Raw genomic sequence first — 22,960 nt, 5'->3', positions numbered from 1 at the left:
GAAAACGAACCTTGCACAAAAATCGTACCTACGGACCAAGAACAGCAGTTGAACTCGATCAACAATGACGACGACGACGACGATGATGTGAACGACGACAGTTCATCCTCTCCATACGAGTGCGGCGATAGTACCTACAAGCGGAGGCTGTCAACTAAGCGAGGGAAGGAGAAGAAAAAACTTTGTGCTATTCAGGGATTGCAGGGTGACTGCGATTCCAATACCTCTGTAAATATTAACAAAAAAAAATAAGCTATTCGGCCCCGTAAAGCCTACGTGCGTTTGGGCCTGCCAAATAAATAGAATTGAAAAAAAAAAAAAAGGTATTTCGCATACCCTTACTTTATGTAGAAATAATGGTGTTCTTTCATAAAATCAAACATCTCCAAGAGCATTATTCTCATACACTTGTATCCATTTTGGGTGTATTCAAGTTTATCCTTACTGTTTAAGACTACTATGAAACAATTGTTTTGTTTGTGTGTGTGTTATTAGATAAAATATTCACATTTTGCGTCAGTACTAAAATGCTAAAATCAGTATGCATACAACACTTGGAGCTCGCTGTGACTATTCAGCATCACTGGCACTGCCTGGTTGCTGCTATGCTGCTGCCGTTAGTTTTCCGTTTTCCAGTGGGGGCCCTCTATGGGGGGGCGGGGCTATCACGCAGCGTTTGCATTGTAATCTGTTGCTTGGTGAGTTTGAATAGCCGTCCCCGTTGATCCTGTGGCCGGCGCCGTCTTTGAAGCTTCCGTTCAATCGGACTAGTGGAAGCGAATAGTTTGGTGTTGTTGTAAAAGGTTGATGAGGTTGCGCCAACGGATGCCGGCAGGCGACTTTCGGCGGGTACATCAATGACGCGGGGAGAAACGAACTTATCGATAGTAAATGTCAATGGAGACGACGATGATGGCGTCCAGGCGGCGGGACGTCCTCCTGAGGGACGACGAAATGGCAACGATTTCGGAATCATCTTTATGCTGTAGTTGTACGAAGGATTGTGCGGGACTGTCACTTCGGTACGAGTCCTTACCCCTGTATATCAGTGGTGTTCACTGCTGGGCGCCTCGTCAATATTGCTGTCCCAGTTGAACTCGGTAACGCCGTTTTTTATGCCTAGGTTACCTAAATGCGTGAATCTTACATTAAAATCATTATCTTTGGCTTTAAGTCTTTCGAATCTGGAACGAAATAGGAAAATAGTAGCTGTTAGGAAAATGGCTTTGAGGTGCTAAGTAGTTTTTGAATGATAAGTAACTTTTTTTGGTTTCTTGTAGGAATTGTGGGCGAAAACGAAAAAATGCTATTTCAAACATAAATAATCTGACGTCCAGTTAGGTTTTTTTTTTTCAGCACGAGTCGTAAATTAAGGACTGTTCATTTTATAAAGTGGACACCTTGGACATGCAATATATTTTTCATTTATTAATGAAATCGTTATCGGTTTTCTGTACATCGATCGTCAAAATATGTGATGATATGTGATAATAAAAAAGCCACAAAAATAATTAAATTTCACACTAATAAGGCACAACGTTTAGTACAGTCCATTTTTGGAGGTTTTACACTTATTTTCTTTAGACAAACATAGTTTAAATTTAAATGGAACTGATATCAGTAGAATTTTCAGGTTTAAAGTACGTCCTCAGGACGTCGAGTACGGGAGGGTAGACTGTTCTATTATCTTGAACACTACTGTACATGAGACCTTCATGGAGAATTGCAATTTATTGCTACAAATGACTTGCCCTCGACATCAAATTTTGAAACGCTTTCCAAGTTCATGTGCGAGAGCTGCTTAGACAATAAAGCCATCATTGGTCCATCGCATATGTTAGGTTTCATGTTGCAAGATGCGAACTAGTCTCATCTGTTTGTCGTGCACATGGTGGGAGAGCTACCAGAAATCGATCTTTGACGCGCCGACGACAGGCGATAATTCATAGGCCGAGTTGTATAACATCCTAGTTACAAATCGGTTGCGTGCTTGGTCAACATTAGACTATTTTTTGTTTTACTTTATTTTCGCTCCTCCCTCCAATTTCAATTAATGGCACTTTTCCCATCAGATAACAGGACGAGTGCAGAAAGCATGGGATACAAACTACCACGATAGTTTCCATATGGTGCCCAGTTTAGAGCTAGGGACTTATAGAGCAGCGGCTAGTCAGTCTAATGTGGGAAAATTTTCTTGTCTGAGAATGGGAACGAGGAGGCTCTACCAAAAAGAACGTCCAAACTAGATAAATTGCCTTACCTTTGGAACATTAATTTCTTCGCGAATGCATACAGCTCGATGTCGAGTGCATTTAGCTTATCAATTTTGGCCCGCTGCTCGGCCGTCAGACTGTTCATGGTGCTCGTCGAGACGGTGTTGTTGTGCTGTTCGAACGGTATCGCGAAGCGTAGATTAAACGTTTCCTCGAAGATATACTGGGAGATTTTTTGGTGCTCGGTAAGACCGAAGTAGGACATGGCAGCGAGGTTGCGCTTGGCACTGGCCAGCATGATGCGGTCGCGCTCCGCCGATGGCATGTAGGTTTTGTTGTAGCAGCCAACCAGCGCCAGGTCGGCCAGCATGCGAGTCTGCCGGTTGGCTGCCAGATTGCTCTCGCAGCCGGCGAATTCATCCAACGGCACGCCGTTCCAGTTTTCACCTGTTGGATAGAAAAAAAAGATGACATTAAAATTATGGGATGATGAAGAAGTTCACATTTTGAGAGATTTTTACCAAGCTAACACAAATTAGGTATTCTTGACCTGATATACATACACGAGCGATGTATGTATATTTTTTGCTTGAAGGGTCTTTTTATTAGCAGAACTTTTTATTACCCCGACAACCAGATCTCGCATTACAGTTTACGTAAAAAGTCGTTAACAGTATGGCCCATAAAAAATGCGAAAAATCGTCATATCATGTTTTTGGTAGTTCTTATACGGGAAATGTAAACGAAAATGTTATTATTTATTTGAATTGTTTTATCTGATAAGACACTGTGTTTCGCTTTGGACATTTTTCATCTGTTACTTTTGCCTTACTAGAGAGGTATTGGAAGCATACTTTCAAATTTTATTATCATCGTCATCGAGTTCAATATCTTTGTGATGAAAGCTTCTAAAACATCAACAATAGTGTGAGATTCTTCACATGCCTTGTCGCCAGCATTCGCCCATATCAAATTATAGAATGGATTCACACCTGAAGACTTAAACCACATAACATAAGTGGAACTCGAGCTCAAAAAGTGGCACCCACTTTAATATTTGCATGCTGGTATAAGGACATCGGAATGTCAAAAGTGTTATACCACCAATCGACCAATCAATCGACATTGCACATTGGGCCAGACAGCAAAATTAGGAGAAAAAAAAAATTGAATATGAAGATGATTTTTTAGAACAAAACTGTCTTCGACTAAAATGTTACATATGATGAGGACTACATTTCGAGAGGGATTCGCGATGAGGGCTAATCTGACAAATCAATAACAATGAGAAAATAATTAATGAAATTTTCATGTGCAATTTTTAATCCCAATTGGAGAAAATATACTCCAACTTTAACCTTTTCACTTTAATACACATTTCATAAACCTAATTTCAAAATCCTCATCAATACCACACACATCTCCTTCAATTTTCCTAGCTATTTCGTAATAAAAATATATTATAAGGTTTCGCCTTAAACGCACTCAAGAATGCCAGTATCGCCCAATGTTATGAGCCTGTAATCGATATTACTTTCAATGTCGCCTATTACTTTTGCGCCGTGTTTTCATTCTGGTTTCAATTAAGCCCGCCATTTACGCCTTGTTTATTTTTTGTTTGCAGTGTCGCCGTTTACTCTCACCGTGTTTTGATTTCGATTTCAGATGCGCCCATCACTTTGATAAACAAAAACCCAGGCGTAATCAATACAGTGTGTGGTTTTGCATGAGGTGAAGTTTTGTCTTCTACAAATTTGCGTTTTTTGAATAGTTAAATTATCGAAAAGGGAAAAGTTCAAGTGCAGCGAATAGACAATCAAGCTACAATTTCACCGCTATAGTTTCTTAAATTGTGTACATTTTGTCAGTTTCGCTTAATTCGCGAATCTTTCTAGATTTTGACATTCAGTGACATTAGGGTGGTCCAACAAAACACGGAAATATTTTTTCCAACTTTTATGCTTTTCAAGCTAGTGCTTTGAACTAATCTATAAAGTTGTTCTCTGTTAAATTTTGAACAACTTTGGCCCTTGCTATGGCGCTTTCAATGTTGCAGGGTAGGGTTGTCCATGAAAAATTGATATTTTTCCCATAACTTTTTTACTTCAAACTCTATCAAAATTACGTCTTCTACAAAGTTTTAGAACTAGTTGAAACGCGCATTTTGGTGAAAGAGTTAAGTGATTCTATTCATTTGTTCATGAAATATGATCAGTTTTATCAAAAAAAAAACATATTTTTCAAACGTCAATATCGACAATAACGGGGATCCAATTTGCACAGGATCTGAAAGGTATAACTTAGAGGTTCAAATGGTATATTGTATTACTGGAGAACATTGGAGGGTTTACCGTATAATTTTGATGAGAAAATGAACATATAATTCGATAAACGCATTGTACGCCGACCAAGTGTTCATCACTCCCCACGCAAGAGCAAGCGACACGATCAATAGATCAAACACTTTTAACAATCCGCGACGCTTTTTCATTTCGCTACTCGACCGACGCGCGATATGTTTGATCATGCCTTCATCGCCTGCCCCCGCAAGGACAAGCGTCAAGATCGAAGGATCAAATAGATCACGACAATTTTGACCTTTTTTTAAGCGCGACATGTTCGATCCTGTCCCCATCGCCACCCCCGCAGGGACAAGCGCCAAGGATGAAGGATCAAACAGAATTCAATTTTGATGAGAAAACGAACATATTTTACAGAAAGTTCATGATTTTAGCTGAAATATTGTTGAGTGCTGACAAAAACAAAGTCAAAACCATCGGAAATCTTCTCAATCGAATATATATGTTTATATTTTTCTTTTATAAATACAAACCTTTTGTAATAGAGATCAAATGCACCTTTGTATTTACGACAATTGTTTTAATGAATCAGTTATAATATGTATGAAATGTATTAAATGGAATAAGCGAAATAGTACAGAGTACATATCTATGAAAAAACGACATACTATGAAATGGCATTTATAAGCATTTACACATGTTGTTCAATGAAGCTGAACGTTTGTTCTCTGTAATGTAAACTGATCCAAGCTCAAGCACATGCTTATCAATTGCAAAGTAATTTTTTATACAAAACCAAAAAGCATTGCAATTTCAGAGTCTTTTTTTTATTAAATTTGATCACTTTCAACCATACACAGTCTATTCATTGGAAATGTACAACGAATCAAAACGTTTTCATTGATGATTAAAAAAGAGGGATTATATTCCGAACACGCGGATTTTGTATGGCGTGGTGGTTGAAATATTTCACTGATATATGTCATCCAATTCCCAGGAAGTGGAAGTCAATTACAACTCAAATTTATTGTGTTTGAACCTTGGTTTGAACCTATTATATACCCTGGGATTAGTAATGACTTTCTAGCTCGATGTCAGATAAACCAGCTTAAATTAATTTGTATGCTAAATTATCTATATGAATAGGATTTATTCGTGCTGTTCGGAATATGCGGCAGAATAATCACAGTGATTGACAATGGAAACAAAATATTATTCAATACTTTTAAGAAAAACTTACAATAAAAGGAGATATATTAATATTTTTATCACCAATTCAGGCTGATTTTTGCCTATTAGTTGCATTTCAAGTCAGCCTAAGCCGCAAGTGTTCGGAATATGAATCTAAACATTATATAAATAAGTATAATATGCTAAAAAATATTCAGTTTAAAAGTTTTCAACCAAATTATGTTTAGAACTTTATTTTACACGCAAAGAATTGACGGCTATTCAAAATAATAAATATTTTTGTTGTTTTCAATAAGTGTTTTCGATTTGTTGTAATAAAAAAAATTGTTGAAACAACAATGAATTTTATCAGAACAATCCAGCTTTTTACGCTAGCTATAAAACAACGGGGGTGATTTGACTTTGACATTTCTTGGCTATCAATTTTATAGCTTAGTATTAGTAGGCGATAATTGAAGATTGTTGATTGAAATGTCGATAGTTTTCACTGGATTTGTTTTGCTGCTGCGGTTTTTCTGTGCATATTGCAATGCCTACTCCATTTCACACAAAACTTTATTGAATGAAAATGGTCATAACTCATAAACGAATGAATATAATCACTTAATTATTTCACCAAAATACGCGTTTCATATGTAACATTTTTGCCTAAGTGTTCTAAAAAATCATCTTCATTATCAATTTTTTTTTTGCATCAAATTTTGCGGTCTGGCCCAATGTGGCATTGTATTGAAATGAACCAAAGATAACATATATCTAGAGTGGCAACGAAGGGAATGAAAATAACTATTTATGTTGCAACTTTAGAATGAGATTTACACCACTCGTATTCGAGATAATTTAGTCAATTTATTAGATATCTATGTTGTTATGCTAGAATTATATTCTTTAGGTGAATGAATGGAAGGATTTTCGAAAGCAAAAGCTTGTTCACGTTAAGAAACAGGAAGTTTTTTGATAGGAAATAATATTTTCGAAACGATCACGTTCTGTGGTTATGAAACATGAACATTAAATAGTATGGCAGAAAAAATACATTTTATGAAAAAATAAATATGTTTTATCTTCAGACATTGCTTTCCAATGTTGTCGACCGTTCCCCGATCTTAATGTCTGTAATCTTCGCAGCAACTGGTCTACTGATCGAATCATATGTTTTTTGTTTACTCTTGGTAATGACAGTTCGATGTCTTCTATACTAGATATACCACTTGCCAGCAGCTGGAAGTGGGTATAACTTTTCAACTCGCTTTCCCTTGGGAGTTCCACATATGTTATGTGCTTAAACGGCTCATTCTGGAGAGCCATGGTTGATGCTTCATATAACTGGGATGAGTGGCTCTGTTCTGCTCAAAACCTATGAGCTAGTATTGATATAGGTTGTCTCTAACCAAAGGATCAAATTTCTTCCTTAAACACTGTTATAGTCCTCTGTATTTATTTTTTATTAAACTTTAACAAAGAATAAAGGCATATCAAATCCATTATACGCGAATGCCACCAAAACTAGCATAATATTTCATTGTGATCATGGAAAACACGTTCTCTAAGAACTTCTCCATCCTCTGATACTAAACAATCTAATATTTACAACAATAAAGTGTGATTTTTGAACGTGGAAACTTTATTACCAGAGTATACGACAATCAGACGCTGTTTCTAACTTTGAGCGGACAAAACCGTTGAACTTCTTTGCTTTATTGCATTATTTTGGGTAGTAAGAAAAAAGTTACAAAAACTTTCCTAGATAGTGAAGTTATGTCAAAATATACAACAGTAATCAGTAATTGATTGATGAATGTCGAATCAATCCATAGCAGCTGTCAAATCAACTTTGTTATCATAAACTAAGTCGTATAAGGTTACAGATAATATCGTAATAAAATCTGTACACTCGCATTGTATATTAATATTTTGCGTTATGCACATATATCGCCTCCACTTTTGTACGCATAAGGCGTTTTGACGACATATTATACGAAATCTTTGCACATATAAGCATCGCATAACGCAAAAGGTGTTGTACATTCTGGTTGTCTGGGTAGCAATTGTAATGACCACGGTCCATATGAATTAAGATCTAGAATCCCAGAAAAATGTCCACTCGGTACCTTTTGTACATGGTACGTTTGATACGAGGGTGAACCTTTCTTGATCTCAGCTTCTTCTGGAGCTCACAGTTGGCCCGACTTCCACTGATGATGCTCTCGTATTTCAAGCGTATATCAAACGAACTCGTCGATCACCTCGATCGTGTCGCCGTGTATCGCAACACTGCTTTCTAGGTGAACCCCGTCACACTGGGCTCGCCTACTTTTGTTTCGCTTTTAATGTCCATATCATTCGCGAAGCAAGCAAATTAATTGGATCTGTTTAAAATCTTACTCCGGAGCTTAAACCCGGCTTTCCGCATAACACCTGCTTGTACGATGTTGAATAACAGGCACGGAAGCCCGTCACCTTGTCGTAATCCCCGACGTAATTCAAACTATCTGGAATTTTCACCTAAACTCTACAAGCAATTTTGCACACCTTTAATCGTTGCTCTTATCAGTCTTGTGAGCTTCGCAGGAAAGCTGTTCTCGACCATGATTTTCCATGCCTTTACGCGATCGATAATATCGTGTCGTCGATATCGATGAGAAAGTGATGCGTTGGGATGTGGTATTTACGAAATGTTTAAAGGATTTTGATCGACCGTCAACAGAGCAAGCTTGATGACTTCCTAAAGACTGGACTCGGAAAAAATGAGACACAAAAAATGATTACTAAAAATTCATTTTAAATCGAATACTTCTTGAGATTTCAGGGATTAAATAACTATTTATTAGCTATGTTTTGGCATAATTAATTTGTTGAATTTTCTCCACCATGCTGAAGGCTCGTACATTTCTCTTGACACTGCGCATGAAACCTTGGGCGAGCATTTGCCCATCTTTCTTACACAACTTCTCCCAGTTTTTCTGCAAAACTTCATCTGTTCTGAATGTTTTTCCGCTTTTGTTCAACTTCTTCTTCATTATCGCCCAAAAATTTTTGATCGGACGAAGTTTTGGTGTATTTGGCGGGTTCGCCTTCTTCGCCCCACATTGGTCCAGTTTTGAGAAATCATTGCAGAAATTGAGCATTCTCAATATTTCACTATTTTTAGCCATTACAAGTGTTTAGGAACATGATTTAGGGTTGAAGGCTCTATTTAAGGCATAGTCAGAATTTTGCTTGTCATTGGGCAAATTTCTTACAAAAATGCTAGCATATTGTAAGCAGCATAAAATGCTGCTTTTCATACGTTTTTTGGCTCTCAACTTTTTCAAACATCTATCGTTTGGACAAACTTAGGCAAGAAGAATGTTCTTCAATCGATTCCTTAGTCTTAAACGCGCGTTTGAGCAAGATATCTCCGCGGGGAGTGGCGGGGAGCGTTTTGTACGGTTTAAAGATGCTCTTTTCTAAATATTTGAGGTACCTATAACAATTATTAATTTTATTTTTATAAGTATTAATTTTATAAGGTTAACAACACTTGAATATAAATTTTCATTCGAAGATGTTAAATCTGTATGAGAATGAGTTATCGACCAGAAAAAATATGCTAAAACCCAAATTTGCACGGGTGTTGGTGAAAATTGATTAGTTGAGTTTTGAAGCAAACATTTAAGTTTTTGGACATGTTAGGTGCATGTTAGGTTAACGTGTGAACATGCAGAAAAACATGTTCACTTTTAATTTCTCGTCCGTATTCTCAACTATCTGATACAGTAGATTAATGTTTGATTTTGATTTTCAACTAAAAACTAAGTTTGAAAATGGGGTTTTTGACAGCTATTTGAAAATCTGGACCAATGTGCGCCCTTCGCTTCGAACCAATCCATTATAGGCTTGGCGTAATGGCACGAAACGAGATCCGGCCAGAACAGCGTGGAACGACAGCAAGCGATTCTGCAAGCATTCCTCTCGATAAATCTGCCCGTTTATGGTGCCGGTTGTAACGAACGGCTTGCTTTACCGTCCGCACTCGCAGATCGCCTGCCACAACAGGTACTTTTTCGCGAATTTGTCCACCTTTCTTTTCCGGAACCTTCATGCGGGACGTACCGACAAGAAACTTGTGGCTGGAGATTTGTTTGGTGTCCACCTTGATGTATGTCTCGTCGTCCATGACGAGACAGCCTAGCTTGACCAACCACTCACGGTACAGCTTCCGCGCATGCAATTAGCCACCGTGTTTTGCTTGTTAGTCCGGTTTGGCGCCTTCCTGACCTTAAAAACACGTAGCCCAGCCCGTTTCATGGTCTGCTGGATGAACCACTTCGACGAATTGAGCTTTTTGACCACGTTCGAGTTATTCTTAACGTACTGCCTTATCTTCCGTACCTTCTCTGGGTATTCCGTTTTCGGTTTTCGGCCGCTTCCAGCGCGCCGCTTGATGGTCTTCGTTTCCTGGAACATCTTCACACCGCGGAACACTGTGGAATGGTGGATTCCAAGCCTTTTGCCGATCCATCTGTGCGACTGACCAGGATGATCAAGATTTGCTGGCGTAGCTCTTCTTGTTTCGAATGCATCTTGAAAACTACTTGACAGACCGCGATAAAATTTTATAAACATATCACTATAAACTAGTATTACCCAAAATGTCATTAAATTTTATCCACGCGATAAAAAGCTTTACCCAAAATTAAGTGTCGCATTTTTTTCCAAGCCCAATCTTTACAATCTCGTTGACTACAGGTGACAGACGACGGATGATGATCTCCAGTTGCTGTTCTGTTTCCCAGATGGTGCCTATCAGCTGGTGCAGACAAATGGCTTGCCTCTACGGGCTCATCTCTATGAGTTTAGCTCAGATACAATTATTAACAGCAGCTTTATTGATCCCAAACTGATGAATAGCATCCATAACCTCCCTCAAAGTAAGGGCTGGTTGGTTTACAACGTCCAGTGAAAACATTTCCTTCATTGTCTTGACCCTTATTACCTGCGATATGAGTACCATACAGGTGCTGCCAGAAGCGCAGCTTCCACCATTCAATCACCTCACGTTCGTCCGTCAAGATGCTTCCACCCTTATCCCTGTACATCTCGTCTTGCGTCACGAAGCCATTGAGATCCGATCCATTAAAGCTCTATCCAGCTTTTTAAAACCGCTAATGGCTGCCGCAAGCTGGCTCGCTTTATGGTAGAGATCAGGTGATTTGACGTTTGGCTTGGGTCATTCCTATTGAACGAACCCTAGCCAAACGTCATATCGTTCGATCTCTGCCAGAAAGCGAGGCTATTTGCGGCAGCCATTGGCGCTCGTAAAAAGCTGGATATTGGCTCTATATACGCGTTTGAAGTACTGTAGATTGCTATTTAGTGATTTTACAAAAACTACGAGGCAAGTGATTGCATGTATTGAATAATAAATATCTAACTATCCCAATCACCATAATATCGGAAGAGTACGATGGAGTGCTAACATTGACACTGCCGAATTGAGTCGAGATCGTCGGGTTCGCAGTTGATGCCGTCCTTGCGATAACTGGCGAGACTGCATATGAGGTGGAGATGCTGACGGCGGAATCGCTAGACATCATTAAGTCGTCAGATCTACGTCGGAGGACACGCAATCTCACCGAAGCGCTCTCTAAAGCATCTTGGAGTAATGGTTGGTGACAGGCTAAACTTCAAAAACTACGTAGAATATGCATGCGAAAAGGCAGCGAAAGTCGCTAGGATCATGTCCAATATTGGAGCATCAAGAAGCAGGTGACCGTATCGTCCATCGTCCATATTAAGATATCGTTGGAGACAGTGTGCATTATCGTCACTCGGAGAAAGGGAGACCCACATGCTAATTCCTAATGTGTCGGTGTGGATGACCTGAAAACACGGAAAAGTTAACTTCTTCCTGACACATTTTTTGTCACCATGGATGCTTCTGAAAGTCGGACAGATTCGGACAAGCAGAGTCTCCACACTGTCCGGCCTGTGCAAATATCGAGGAATCACCGGAGCATATTATATTCGACTGTCCTCTGTTCAGGGATATACGAAGCGAGATTATGCCAGAAATCACAAGCGTTCTCAATCCGGACAACATCGCACAGAACATGTGAAGCATGATAGAACTTGGAATGCGGTGAACAGAGGGGGATAACGCAGATGATGTTGTCGCTGCAAAGGAGATGGCGTGAAGACCAGAGAGCTCCAGGTCGCGATCAGAGTAGGCTAGAACCTCCGTCGGGGACCAGACCGAGTAAAGCGAGCGTAGTGTAATATCGGTAATAAGTCTTCGGGGCGCCTGCAAACCGGAAGTTATCTTCAACCGGAATTTCAGAACCGTCGGTACTTGACCGATTGACGTCGAATCGGAGTAGGCTGATTTCACCGCCGCCGGGTTGAGTAATTTGCGTTGCACCTCGCTAGACTGACCTCAGCATCCAACTGGCCAACCAGGAGAGTTTGAACAGCAGCAGCGGAGAACGGATCGTCGTAGAGTAGCGGAATGCTCATCAACTTTGAAACACTTTAGCAACGCCGGGAATTCGCAATGGTTCTTTTCATAAACAACTTTATTTCGATTCGTGTGCTGCACTTCTCTCTCAATTAAACTTCTACACACCCTCTCGGCATTTAAGAACAAGAAAATTATATTTAGAAAAATCATGTCGAACGCATTATGCGTCATGTATAATGTACATTGCGAATTCATTGGCATTACTATGTCCAAAGAGCAGCTCAAAACACGACTAAAGAACAATAGAAGTAATCCATAGCATGTAAGAAAGTATTGTAATTATTGTATGTAGTCTACCTATGCTTGACGGAATAAATAAATAAATAAGTTGCGGAATGCACATGAACGTTCAGTAGAAGTTGAATAGGGATCTGGCGTGAGGCCAGCCCAAGGCTGCATCGTTGCATAGAAAGCTGGGCAAAGCTCTGGCGAGATTTTCAACCGCCAATTGGGCAAAACGAGTAATAGCCACCGAAGAAATGTCGTAGTGAGCAGCGTTTTTGACGATATTAAGCTCCAACAGCGAACTAGAAGAACAGCTAGAAACTGAAACTTGCGAAGTGCATGAGTCCAGATATACAAGAGCACAGCCCTCCCCCGATGAAGTTTCATGATGTACCATGACCCCACAGTTATGGATCAAATAGTGTGGCGTCCAACCTATAAAATTCAATAAAACGACATGGAAAACGTAAAATTGTAATTTAAAAGCACGAATCGAATTGTTTCAAATTGGAACTTCGGTTAGTAAACTGTTTTGAGAGTAATATTTACATAGGATTGCATAAAAATTAAAAATTGTGTTGGTTCCTGAAAACCATATTATGGATCAATTTTCATATTATGGATCAAATTGTGACATATTACGGATCAGTGCGCAAAATTAAGAGATTTTCAACTCAATGCATCTGTATTGCATGGTATGGCGAAAGTTAACAATGTGTCATATATTACTGCAAAAAATAGCAGTGTTAGAGCTGGAAACAAGGGTAAAATGCCCTTTTTATTGTGATGCTGCATTGTAGTAACTGAGACATGAACTGTTTCCGCTCCACACCAAGTTTTCCACCCATTTTTGTCTGCTAAAATATGAAATTCACTAACCTTGATGGTTTATTAGTTTCATCCTTAGTGCTGTTGTCTAAAAATGTCGAATCCAATGCATAAAAGAGCAGAAATCTACATTCTTTGGAAGTGATCCATAACCGTGGTAAACAATCATTTCCTGGTCCATATTATGGATCACTAGTTAGAAGTGCTAAAATTCGGTATTTTGAATAAAAATTCAAGTAAAATGTTTTCCAAAGATGAATTTATACTTAATCGAAGCGAACGAGCATAAAACATGCTATAACATTTGAATTTTACCACCTGTGGGAGCTTATGAATGCTGACGGCACTTCTTATAGAAAACGACCATATAATGATAGCTGTGTGGTACCAACTAAACATTTGTTAAAAACACCGTTATTTAGCGGTTGAATGTTGTGCTTAACATTACAAATGGTAGAAGACAAATAGTATAACATGGAAAAAATATGTTTTACGTCAACGTTTATGTTTTGAGCGAGTTATCCGATGTTGAACGCCAAAGTGATCCGTCACTCTGTGTGATCCGTAACTGTGTGGGCATGGTAGTTCCGGAAGAGACGAGGCATAGGAACAGTATCGGCAGTCCAATCGTGAGTCCCACACCGTGATAACACACAACAGGCCAGGCTTTTGAAGCTTTATGGTATCCTACTATAAATAAAAATAAACTCGGGGGGCCGGGGATCTAGACCGCAAAGAATTCGGGGCGCTTGCAAACCGGAAGATATCCTCCACCCAAAAATGCAGGGCCGATCTCGTCAATTTAAAGCGACACAACAGTTTTGGAAAACTTCCTTCCTTCCTTCACCGCCGGGGACTAGTTGAGTAGATCAGTGAAATAGAGTGTGAATAGGAAGTTTCCATCCATCGTAATCCCAGAACCGACCCCGACATATGTCCGGATAGTATTGTTTCGGGAGAACTTACGCCACCAAGGAAGACTTCGTCTAAGAAGGACAAATCTCCCGCCGAAGACTATTCTGAGTAGTCCGAACTTAAACCACTGGTTTAAGTGGTCGGGCCTCCAACAAACCGAAATCCGTCCTCCAACCAGAATCGCTCGATCTCGACTCTTCACCGGTCAGCAGCAGCGAAGTAGGAACAATGCGTTACGTCGATGGTATTGGGAGATATTCCTAGTCTGAGTAGTACCGATCGTGACAAGTTACCTGTTTAGGTTGTTGAAGCGGTAATGAACCGGAAGCTGCTTTCCAATCGGAATCGATGGAGCGAGCTCGGCATCAACCTGGAGAGTGAAAAACAGTGGATTGGCAACAACTTGCCGTAGAGCAAATAAACATAGTAAGGAGGCAAAGAAGCGAACGGAATAATATGTTCAGGGCTCCACCGTAATGCCGGCCTAAGCGTAGAATACGACGCCGTAGAGCAACAAAGCTTATCGAACACATATGCGGCAGTAGAAACTGGACTCCAGCGTGATGCCAACCTCAAACGTAAATAGAAGAGGTGAAGAGAAATGCACGAGCGCCAGATGTTCGTGAGTCACAACCAGCTAGTGGAACAAGAAGCGGTGTTGGTTAGCACAGTTGCCGTCCCCATGAAGTAATGTCAAGAGGCTAGTGAACTTAAATAGTTAAAATTCCGAGTTCGACATTCTAGCGCACGATGGTGGAGTACGAAATCATAGCCTACATTATCGAAAGTGTCGCTTAGTTAGTCCGTAAAGTGAGCATGGGATTTTTTCCTCGAACGAACGAAACACATCTTAGGATGAACCCCCAAAAGTAGATTCAGTTGAATCTCTTCAGAAAAGCATATAACTACAAATAGCGACCTGCTACCTCTTTAGCCCAACAACTGGACTGGGAACCGCTACATCAGGATCGCTGCCAGCAAAATGATTATGGCATACTGTAAATGGCTCAGAACAACGGATAGGAAATGGTTGACGGATTCGATACGTCGAACAACAAATATGGGCTCGTAGTGTACTCTACTATGCCCAAGAACCTTGGCATTTCTTCGCGTACTTTTGAAACTCGTTAACAATCTCTCTTAGGAGTAGGCTCAGATGTAACGTTCCTGATTTCCACCAATTCTGCTCTGAGCACGAAATGAAAACGCGAAAGTGTTTGCAAGAAATGTATTGTTGGAATCATGTAAAGGGTAGGGTTACCAATCTTTATGAGATTATCAAGACCAGAAACAACGTCATGACCCAGCAGCTGGTCACGAACATCAAGTCCGCCGTAACAGCAATAGAACTTGAATAGAAGGAACTTAGAATCGTGTCGAAACGTCGGACAAATAAAAAATCAAGACTGCGTAGCCGAAAAACATAATTGATTCTACCATACAGTCGATTCTCCATCTAAGAAACTGAGTTGAAAAGTCGGGCTGGCACTCATGCCGGTTCAATCAGCAGTTGTACATGTGACACCCAGAAGCCATCCAAATAATAGGAAGATCCTGAAAAGCTGAGAAGCGATCATAAGTGCGTAACTGAGCTGCGGCTCTCTGGGAAAAACGTCTAGTAAATCATTAAAAAGATATTTTTCGCTGTAGGTCATTTGAATTTAAGATACTTTTTAGAGCATGCACTCTTACAGGACATACCAGGAGATACTATGGGTACAAAAGATCATTTTCCATTCGAGCTACATTTTTTTCACTTGAAAAAGTTTATTTTACAAATGAAAGTGTTCCTGGCTCTTCCCTAGATACATTACCCGTACAAATGGAAACCTAATTGAAATACAAATAGTAATTTTTGCATACAACGCTATTAAAATTAGCAAACAAAAGAACCCTTCAGCCATTAAAAAAGCATCGCATCCTAACCGAAGCTTACAAGCAACGTTATGTTGGAAACATTTTCTGGTTCCGCAGATAGTTTTCCGCACAAACAAGGCTAGATATGTTTTTACATATCAGAAATGTATGATTCCAGCTGAAAAATTCATTCCGCTGTCTTGAATTTTCCTCCACGCGAACAACCGGAAGCAGGAAGAAGGTAGATAATGCAGAGAAAAAGGACCGCCATTATCGCCTCGACCAACTGCACCCGGGCTAGAAACGGTGAAACGAAGAAAAAAATGATGGCGAGGAAAAGCATAAAATCCAACAACTTTGCTGCAGTAGTAACAACTCGGCCGAACGGTTCAGAACGGCAAAAGGTTTTTTGCGGCTAAAAGACAATGAAAATGATCCTATAGAAAATCAAAAACTGCTCCATGATAAGTAAAGCTATTTTCCATCACAGTTTGTATCATGTTCCATCAATTTACGAAATTACATCAGTGGCACCGGTTAAGCAACATTTTTTCTAATTTGAAATGAAAATTTGATTCACCAAATAATTTAAAAATGCATTATGCAGATAAAAGTATGTAAGACCAGTTGAATAAGCTTCAGATTTGTTGGAACGAATCAAATTTGTTACACGTAAAAGTCGATGCGTCGATGAGTGGTCCAATGTCCTTGTCGGAATCAAAAGTGCTTATTGGCAAAAATTGAATAATCGTTGATGTGGACTCGTTCTGTTCAAAATTAATTATTCAAAAAGTTCACTGATGGAGGAGAGCAAGTTAAATAGACGATTGCTAGAAGCTTCGGCAGGATTTTTTTCTGGTTTAAAAAATGATACAACCTTGGCTTTTTTTCGTTTGTCAGGAAAACATACAAACTGAAAACATTTGTTAATTATATCATCCATACTTATGAATAACTACTTTTATTGTGGAGCAATTTTGGATTTTCTCTGAATCATTTTCATTTTTTTATTGATGCATCAAACAGGCTGCCGGTTCAGAACCAGACCTCCTTGTCTACCGAGAATTGTTGTCCTCGTTTCACTGTGTGCCGTCATGCTGGCTAACATGGTTCACGTGTCGGTCGGTAGACATTTCACAGAGCAAAGCGATACCAACCGTAGGTACACCAAAGCCTGTGTTAGTACTTCTCGAAAAGCAGCATTAAAAACATAAATTTAGATTCAATGTATTCCGACAAGGGTATCTGGAAATGCAACAGATAGGCATAGAGAGACATTATCGCAAAGCTGTGGCTTTCTGCTATTCTAAGCTCAATCGGAGCGTCCACTAATGAGGCACACGAGCACACAAAGCCCTGCATGCGATCTGTAGGATAGGTGTATAGATAGTGCAAAGCTTTTGAGCTAGAGACGGTTATCATCGGCTTGCGACCGGCAGTAGCGGCCTTGGGATGTAATTCATGGAATCAATAAATAAGTTTAGCATTAGTCGGCTGGTGTATCGAATGCTCCACAAAACAGAAAACTACACTTTTATCCAGGCATACACCAAGCATAGTGGTTTAATTATGAGATCAATTAAAGCATGTCGAACGCCTTTGGTTAAAGGTTCGCCAAAAATTACATTTTTTATCACTTAAACATATTTCTCTACAAAGCAACATTACTTTGCAATTGTATTAAATGGACAAATTAAAGTGAAATTTGCGATAAAGTTACACGTCTTTTTGATGAGAAACGTACTCACAACTACCTGTTAGGGTGTGTTACACTTACGCCACGAATGGACCCATGAACGTGGAAGTTAAGCTGAATTTTATTTCAACACAATAATCACGTTATCCTCTTCATGCGAGACGTAGGGGTAACGCGCTCTATCTAGCGGAAGCGGGGTTGGGAGTCATGAGTGCGATTCTCAACAAAAAGACGTGTAACTTTTTAGAAAATTTCACTACAATTTGTCCATTTATTCCAATTGCAAAGTATAGGTAGTGTTTAGTTTTTTCAGTAACATGCGCACGTCAAAGTTTTGGGTAAAGTGAAATTAACCTAAGGTCGTGTCTTCAAGAACATCGACAAACAAAAAAAATGAATAATCTAGCTAATCGACGCATGAGAATAATAAGCGCCAGTTAATGAACCATAATCTAAGGATAAGTCCGACTTTTTTCAAATCTAAATATGTTTTTTTATTTCTATTTTTATTATGAAATAGCGTGCTGCATTTGAATGGTTAGGAACCCATCTGGAAGATCTGATCAAGCTGGTCGATAGTGAAAGGGCAGCGAGACGGCGTCACATGCAGCTGCGAAGTTCCAGTATGCTGGCAGGGCCAACGAAGTTACAGATAGCTTCTCGCCAAGTACTCCCCAAAAATCTACCGAGTTTTTCAGGCCACCCGCAAGACTGGAAGCTCGACTAGAACGAAATCCAGGCATCCGTGAAAGTCTTCAGAAACAAATAGAAGAATACGTAATGAAAGGCTATGCTCACAAGATTACGGATCAAGAACTTCAAGAAACACCACCTGAGCGATATTGGTACCTACCCTTAAACTATGTTGTTAATTCGAAGAAACCTGGAATGGTCAGAATGATATGGGATGCTGCTGCGAGGACAAACGGTGTATCGTTCAACGATTCATTACTGAAGGGACCCGATTTGGTTGCACCACTGTCTGGAGTAATCAATGGATTCCGAGAATGACAGGTGGCCTTTGGAGGTGACATACGAGAGATTTTTCACCAAATTCTGGTGCGAAAAGAAGATCGACAGTCTCAGCGTTTTTAGTTTCGATTTGATATGAACTTTGAACCGGAAATTTTCGTCATGGACGTGGTCATCTTCGGGGCGAGCTGTTCCCCTTGCTTGGCACAATATGTCAAAAATATGAATGCCAGAGAACATGTGCAAGAGTATCCAGAAGCTGCTGATGCCATAATACGGAAATACTATGTCGATGACTATTTTGATAGTGTTGATACAGAAAACGAAGCGAACGATGGGTTCGAAATACGCAATTGGGTGAGCAATTCATCGAATGTATTGAAAGAACTTGGTGAAGTGGAGCCGCAGGAAGTGAAGTTGCTTGATATGAATTCTTCCGATACAGAAAGAGTCCTTGGCATAATGTGGCGACCAGATATCGATTCGTTCGTGTTTTCCACCGAATTCAGGAGCGAACTGCAACCATACATCAAGGAAGGAGCATGGCCGACGAAACGATTCACTCTTCGCTGCGTTATGAGCATGTTCGACCCGAAACAATTTCTGGCGCCCTTGCTTATCCATGGTCGTATTTTGATGCAGAATTTATGGCGAAGTGGCATCGGCTGGGATGAGAAATTAGGTAAAGCACATTATGATCAATGGTTACAATGGACAAGGTTGCTTCCATTGATTGATGATGTACAGATTCCCCGTTGTTGTCTTGGAGAGATGAGTTCTACGGTGCATACAGTGCAGCTTCATGTCTTCGCGGATGCTGGGGAAGACGCTTATGGATGCGTAGCGTATTTCCGGTTTACGGATGGTAAAAATGTGCACTGTGCGTTTGTGGAAGCAAAAGCCAAAATGGCTCCTTTACAGTACCCGTCTATTCTGAGAAAAAAAACTAGAGGCTGGTGTACTACAAGCAAGTGTAATGAAAGCTATTTTCGAAAGCCATTCAGTGGAAATAAAGTTTCTATGGACGGATTCAAACGCAGTTATATCGTGGGTGAAATCAAACGCAAGGCGATATAAACCCTCTGTAGCTCACAGAATTGGCGAAATATTAAGCGTAACCAACCCGGAGAATAGGCGCTGGGTTCCTACTAAATACAACGCTGCTGATGATGTAACAAAATGGGGGAATGCGACACAAGTTTGTTCCGATAATCGATGGTTTCGGGGTCCTGACATTCTGTACAGCGCAGAAGAAGACTGGCCGGAACAAAAGCATAAATCCATTGAAATTGAAGAAGAGCTACGAGCTAGTGTTTTGTTCCATGACATCGTACTTTCAGATGTAGTTCTATCCAGGATAGAGCATATTTCAAAGTGGAAAGTACTTGTACGAATGGTGGCAACTATGTATCGTCTCATAACGAACTGTCGACATAAGATCAAGAAACAATCAATTGAAGCTTAACCATATTCTAAGAAAGGAGCTACAACCGTCTCGGATGAACAAGTTCCTTTGCGGCAAGAGAAATATTTATTAGCAGAAAATTGTTTATGGCGCGTAGCGCAGGGTGCAGAATTTGCGGATGAAGTGAAGACGTTGATCAAACACCAAGATTCTCCCAAGGGTCAACCGAGAATGATCGAAAAGAGCAGTCCCTTTTATCGGCTGTCCCCATTTTTAGATGAATGTAATGTTGTGCGAATGGAAGGGAGGACGGCTGCATTTGATGTACGGTTTCCAGTTATTCTGCCAAAACAGCATTTGATTGTTGAGAAGTTAGTGGAATTCTACCATCATAAATGTGGTCACGGCCGTCGAGAAATGGTACTGAATGAGGTACTTCAGCGGTTTTTCATTCCAGGATTAACCTTTCGGTCGTCGCGCGAATTTTTGTAACGCGAGTAGTCGCGCGTTGTACTTTGTACAACACCCTTGGTTTTGCGAATATCTCAGGAGTCTGATCACTTAAATAGATGACGTCTTCGGCAAAATCGATCAGTAGCTTATGGACTATCATTATCATAGCCAAGAAATTCGGGATTTTGCCACTAGGCGGCGCTAGTGAGCATTAAGCTTTTGTTTCCCAGATCTCATGATCCTGACCACTTAGAAAGATGGCGTCTTCGGCAATGTTGTTCGGTAATTCAAGGACTATCATTGTTTGAGCTAGTTGATTCGAAATGTTGCCACTAGGCGGCGCTTGTGAGCATAAAATATTTGTTTCGCAAATATCTCAGGAGCCCGATCACCTAGAGAGATGGTGTCTTCGGCAGAGTTGTTCAGTAGCTCAAATTCTTTCTTTGTTTAATCCTTAAAGTTAGAGATTTATTAAAATAATGATAGTCCCTGAGCTTCTGAACAACAATGCCAAAGGTGCCTGTCTATAAAGTCAAGATCCTGCAGTATCCGCAAAACAAAAATTTCATGCTCACTCGCCACCTGATGGCAAAATATCTTATTTCTTGGCACAAATAACGATAGCCCTTGAGCTACCAAACTACTTTGCCGAAGACACCATCTTTCTAAGTGGTCAGGCTCCTGAGATATCTGCAAACAATAGTTTCATGCTCACTAGCGCCGCCTAGTGGCAAAATTTTGAATCAACTAGCTCGAAACATGATAGTCCTTAACTTACTAAACAACTTTGCCGAAGACGATATCATTCTAAATGGTCAGGATCCTGAAAAATCGGCAAAACAAGAGTAAAACTTTCATGCCCACTAGTGCCACCTAGCGGTCAAATTCCGAATTGAATGAGGTACCATCAGATAGCGCTTCACCTCCAGAACAACTTTACTAAGGACCCTAAGTTTCTACACTATCTGGATTTCGAGATATGACGATTTCAAACTGTGGTTTCCTCGAACCGTACATAGTGCGTTCATTATTATGCGACTTCCATGTACATTCATTGATTTTACCGTATTATAAAGGGTCATACTGTAAATAAAAACTGTCGAGTATTGTTCTTAATAAGATTCTTGAGGAATACATTTTGGTTTGGTGTCGATAGATATCGTTGTTGCAAATTGATAGCATATAAATCATAACTGTTGTACAAAGTACAACAGCGCGACAGCCCGAAGGTTAAGGTCCTTGGTTGAAAGAGTTTCACGACATTGCTTGTGGTGCAAGGTACAGAAAGCAAAACCAGTTGTACCTAGAATGGCACCGCTTCCCGCATCTAGAATGGCTGTAAGCGAACATCCTTTCTCATACGTCGGTGTGGATTACTTTGGCCCTATCGAAGTGGTAGTCGGACGAAGACGAGAAAAACGGTGGGTGGCTTTATTCACTTGCATGACAGTGCGTGCCATCCACCTTGAAGAAGTCTACAGTTAAACAACGCAGTCATGTGAAATGGCTATTCGTAGATTTGTGAAACGCCGAGGAAGCCCCATTGATTTTTTTTTCGATAAAGGGACTAACTTTGTAGGCGCAAGCAAAGACTTGGAAGCACAGGTACGAACCATCAATGTCGAATGCGCTGATACGTTTACGAGAGCGAAAACTAAATGGACATTCAATCCTCTTTCAGCTCCACACATGGGGGCGTATGGGAACGAATGATTCGATCAGTCAAGGCGGCAATATCTGTATTTGCAAACAGAGAAAGGTTAGCAGATGAAATTCTGCAGACTACTCTGGTATTAGTCTATGACACAGAGGTGGGTCGGAAGTGCTTTCACATAACCTCAGGAGTCCCGCAAGGTTCCATCCTGGGTCCGGTGTTATGGAATGTCATGTACGACGAAGTGTTGAGATTAAAATTCCCGGCGGGTGTGGTCATCGTTGGCTTTGCCGACGATATTACGCTGGAGGTCTACGGTGAATCGATCGAAGAAGTGGAATTGACTGCAGCCCACTCGATCGCAATTGTGGAGGAGTGGATGAGCTCCAGGAAACTGGAATTGGCTCACCACAAAACTGAGGCTGTTGTTGTCAACAACCGAAAGTCGGTGCAGCAAGCGGTGATCAGTGTAGGCGACTGCACAATCACTTCGAAGCGCTCCGTCAAACACTTGGGGGTGATGATCGACGACAAGCTTACCTTCGGTAGCCATGTCGATTATGCCTGCAAGAGAGCCTCCACAGCTATTGTGGCACTGTCCCGGATGATGTCCAATAGCTCTGCGGTGTACGCCAGCAAGCGTAAGCTTCTGGCCAGTGTCGCCTCGTCCATACTGAGGTATGGTGGCCCGGCTTGGGGCACGGCTTTGAGTACCGATAGCTACCGTAGCAAGCTAGAGAGTACTTATA

General features: G+C 40.5%; 1 protein-coding gene across 2 annotated transcripts in view; it reads right to left on the bottom strand.

Moving 5' to 3' along the window:
* Positions 1 to 394: 394 nt before the first annotated feature.
* Positions 395 to 22,960, bottom strand: part of LOC5578452 (heparan-sulfate 6-O-sulfotransferase 2) — a 91,206-nt gene continuing 68,640 nt past the window's right edge. For both annotated transcript variants that reach the window (XM_001656923.2, XM_021848890.1), the window contains 2 exons: positions 2,261 to 2,660; positions 395 to 1,184 (listed from right to left, as the gene is read on the bottom strand). In XM_001656923.2, coding sequence (XP_001656973.2) covers positions 1,046 to 1,184; positions 2,261 to 2,660 — 539 coding nt within the window. In that variant the 3' untranslated portion in view covers positions 395 to 1,045. The remainder of the gene's footprint in view (positions 1,185 to 2,260; positions 2,661 to 22,960) is intronic.

Source organism: Aedes aegypti, chromosome 3 (assembly GCF_002204515.2).
Source record: "Aedes aegypti strain LVP_AGWG chromosome 3, AaegL5.0 Primary Assembly, whole genome shotgun sequence".
Taxonomy (NCBI): Eukaryota; Metazoa; Arthropoda; class Insecta; order Diptera; family Culicidae; genus Aedes; species Aedes aegypti.
The sequence above is the reverse complement of the archived record's forward strand: the minus strand, read 5'-3'. Positions and strand labels throughout refer to the sequence as shown.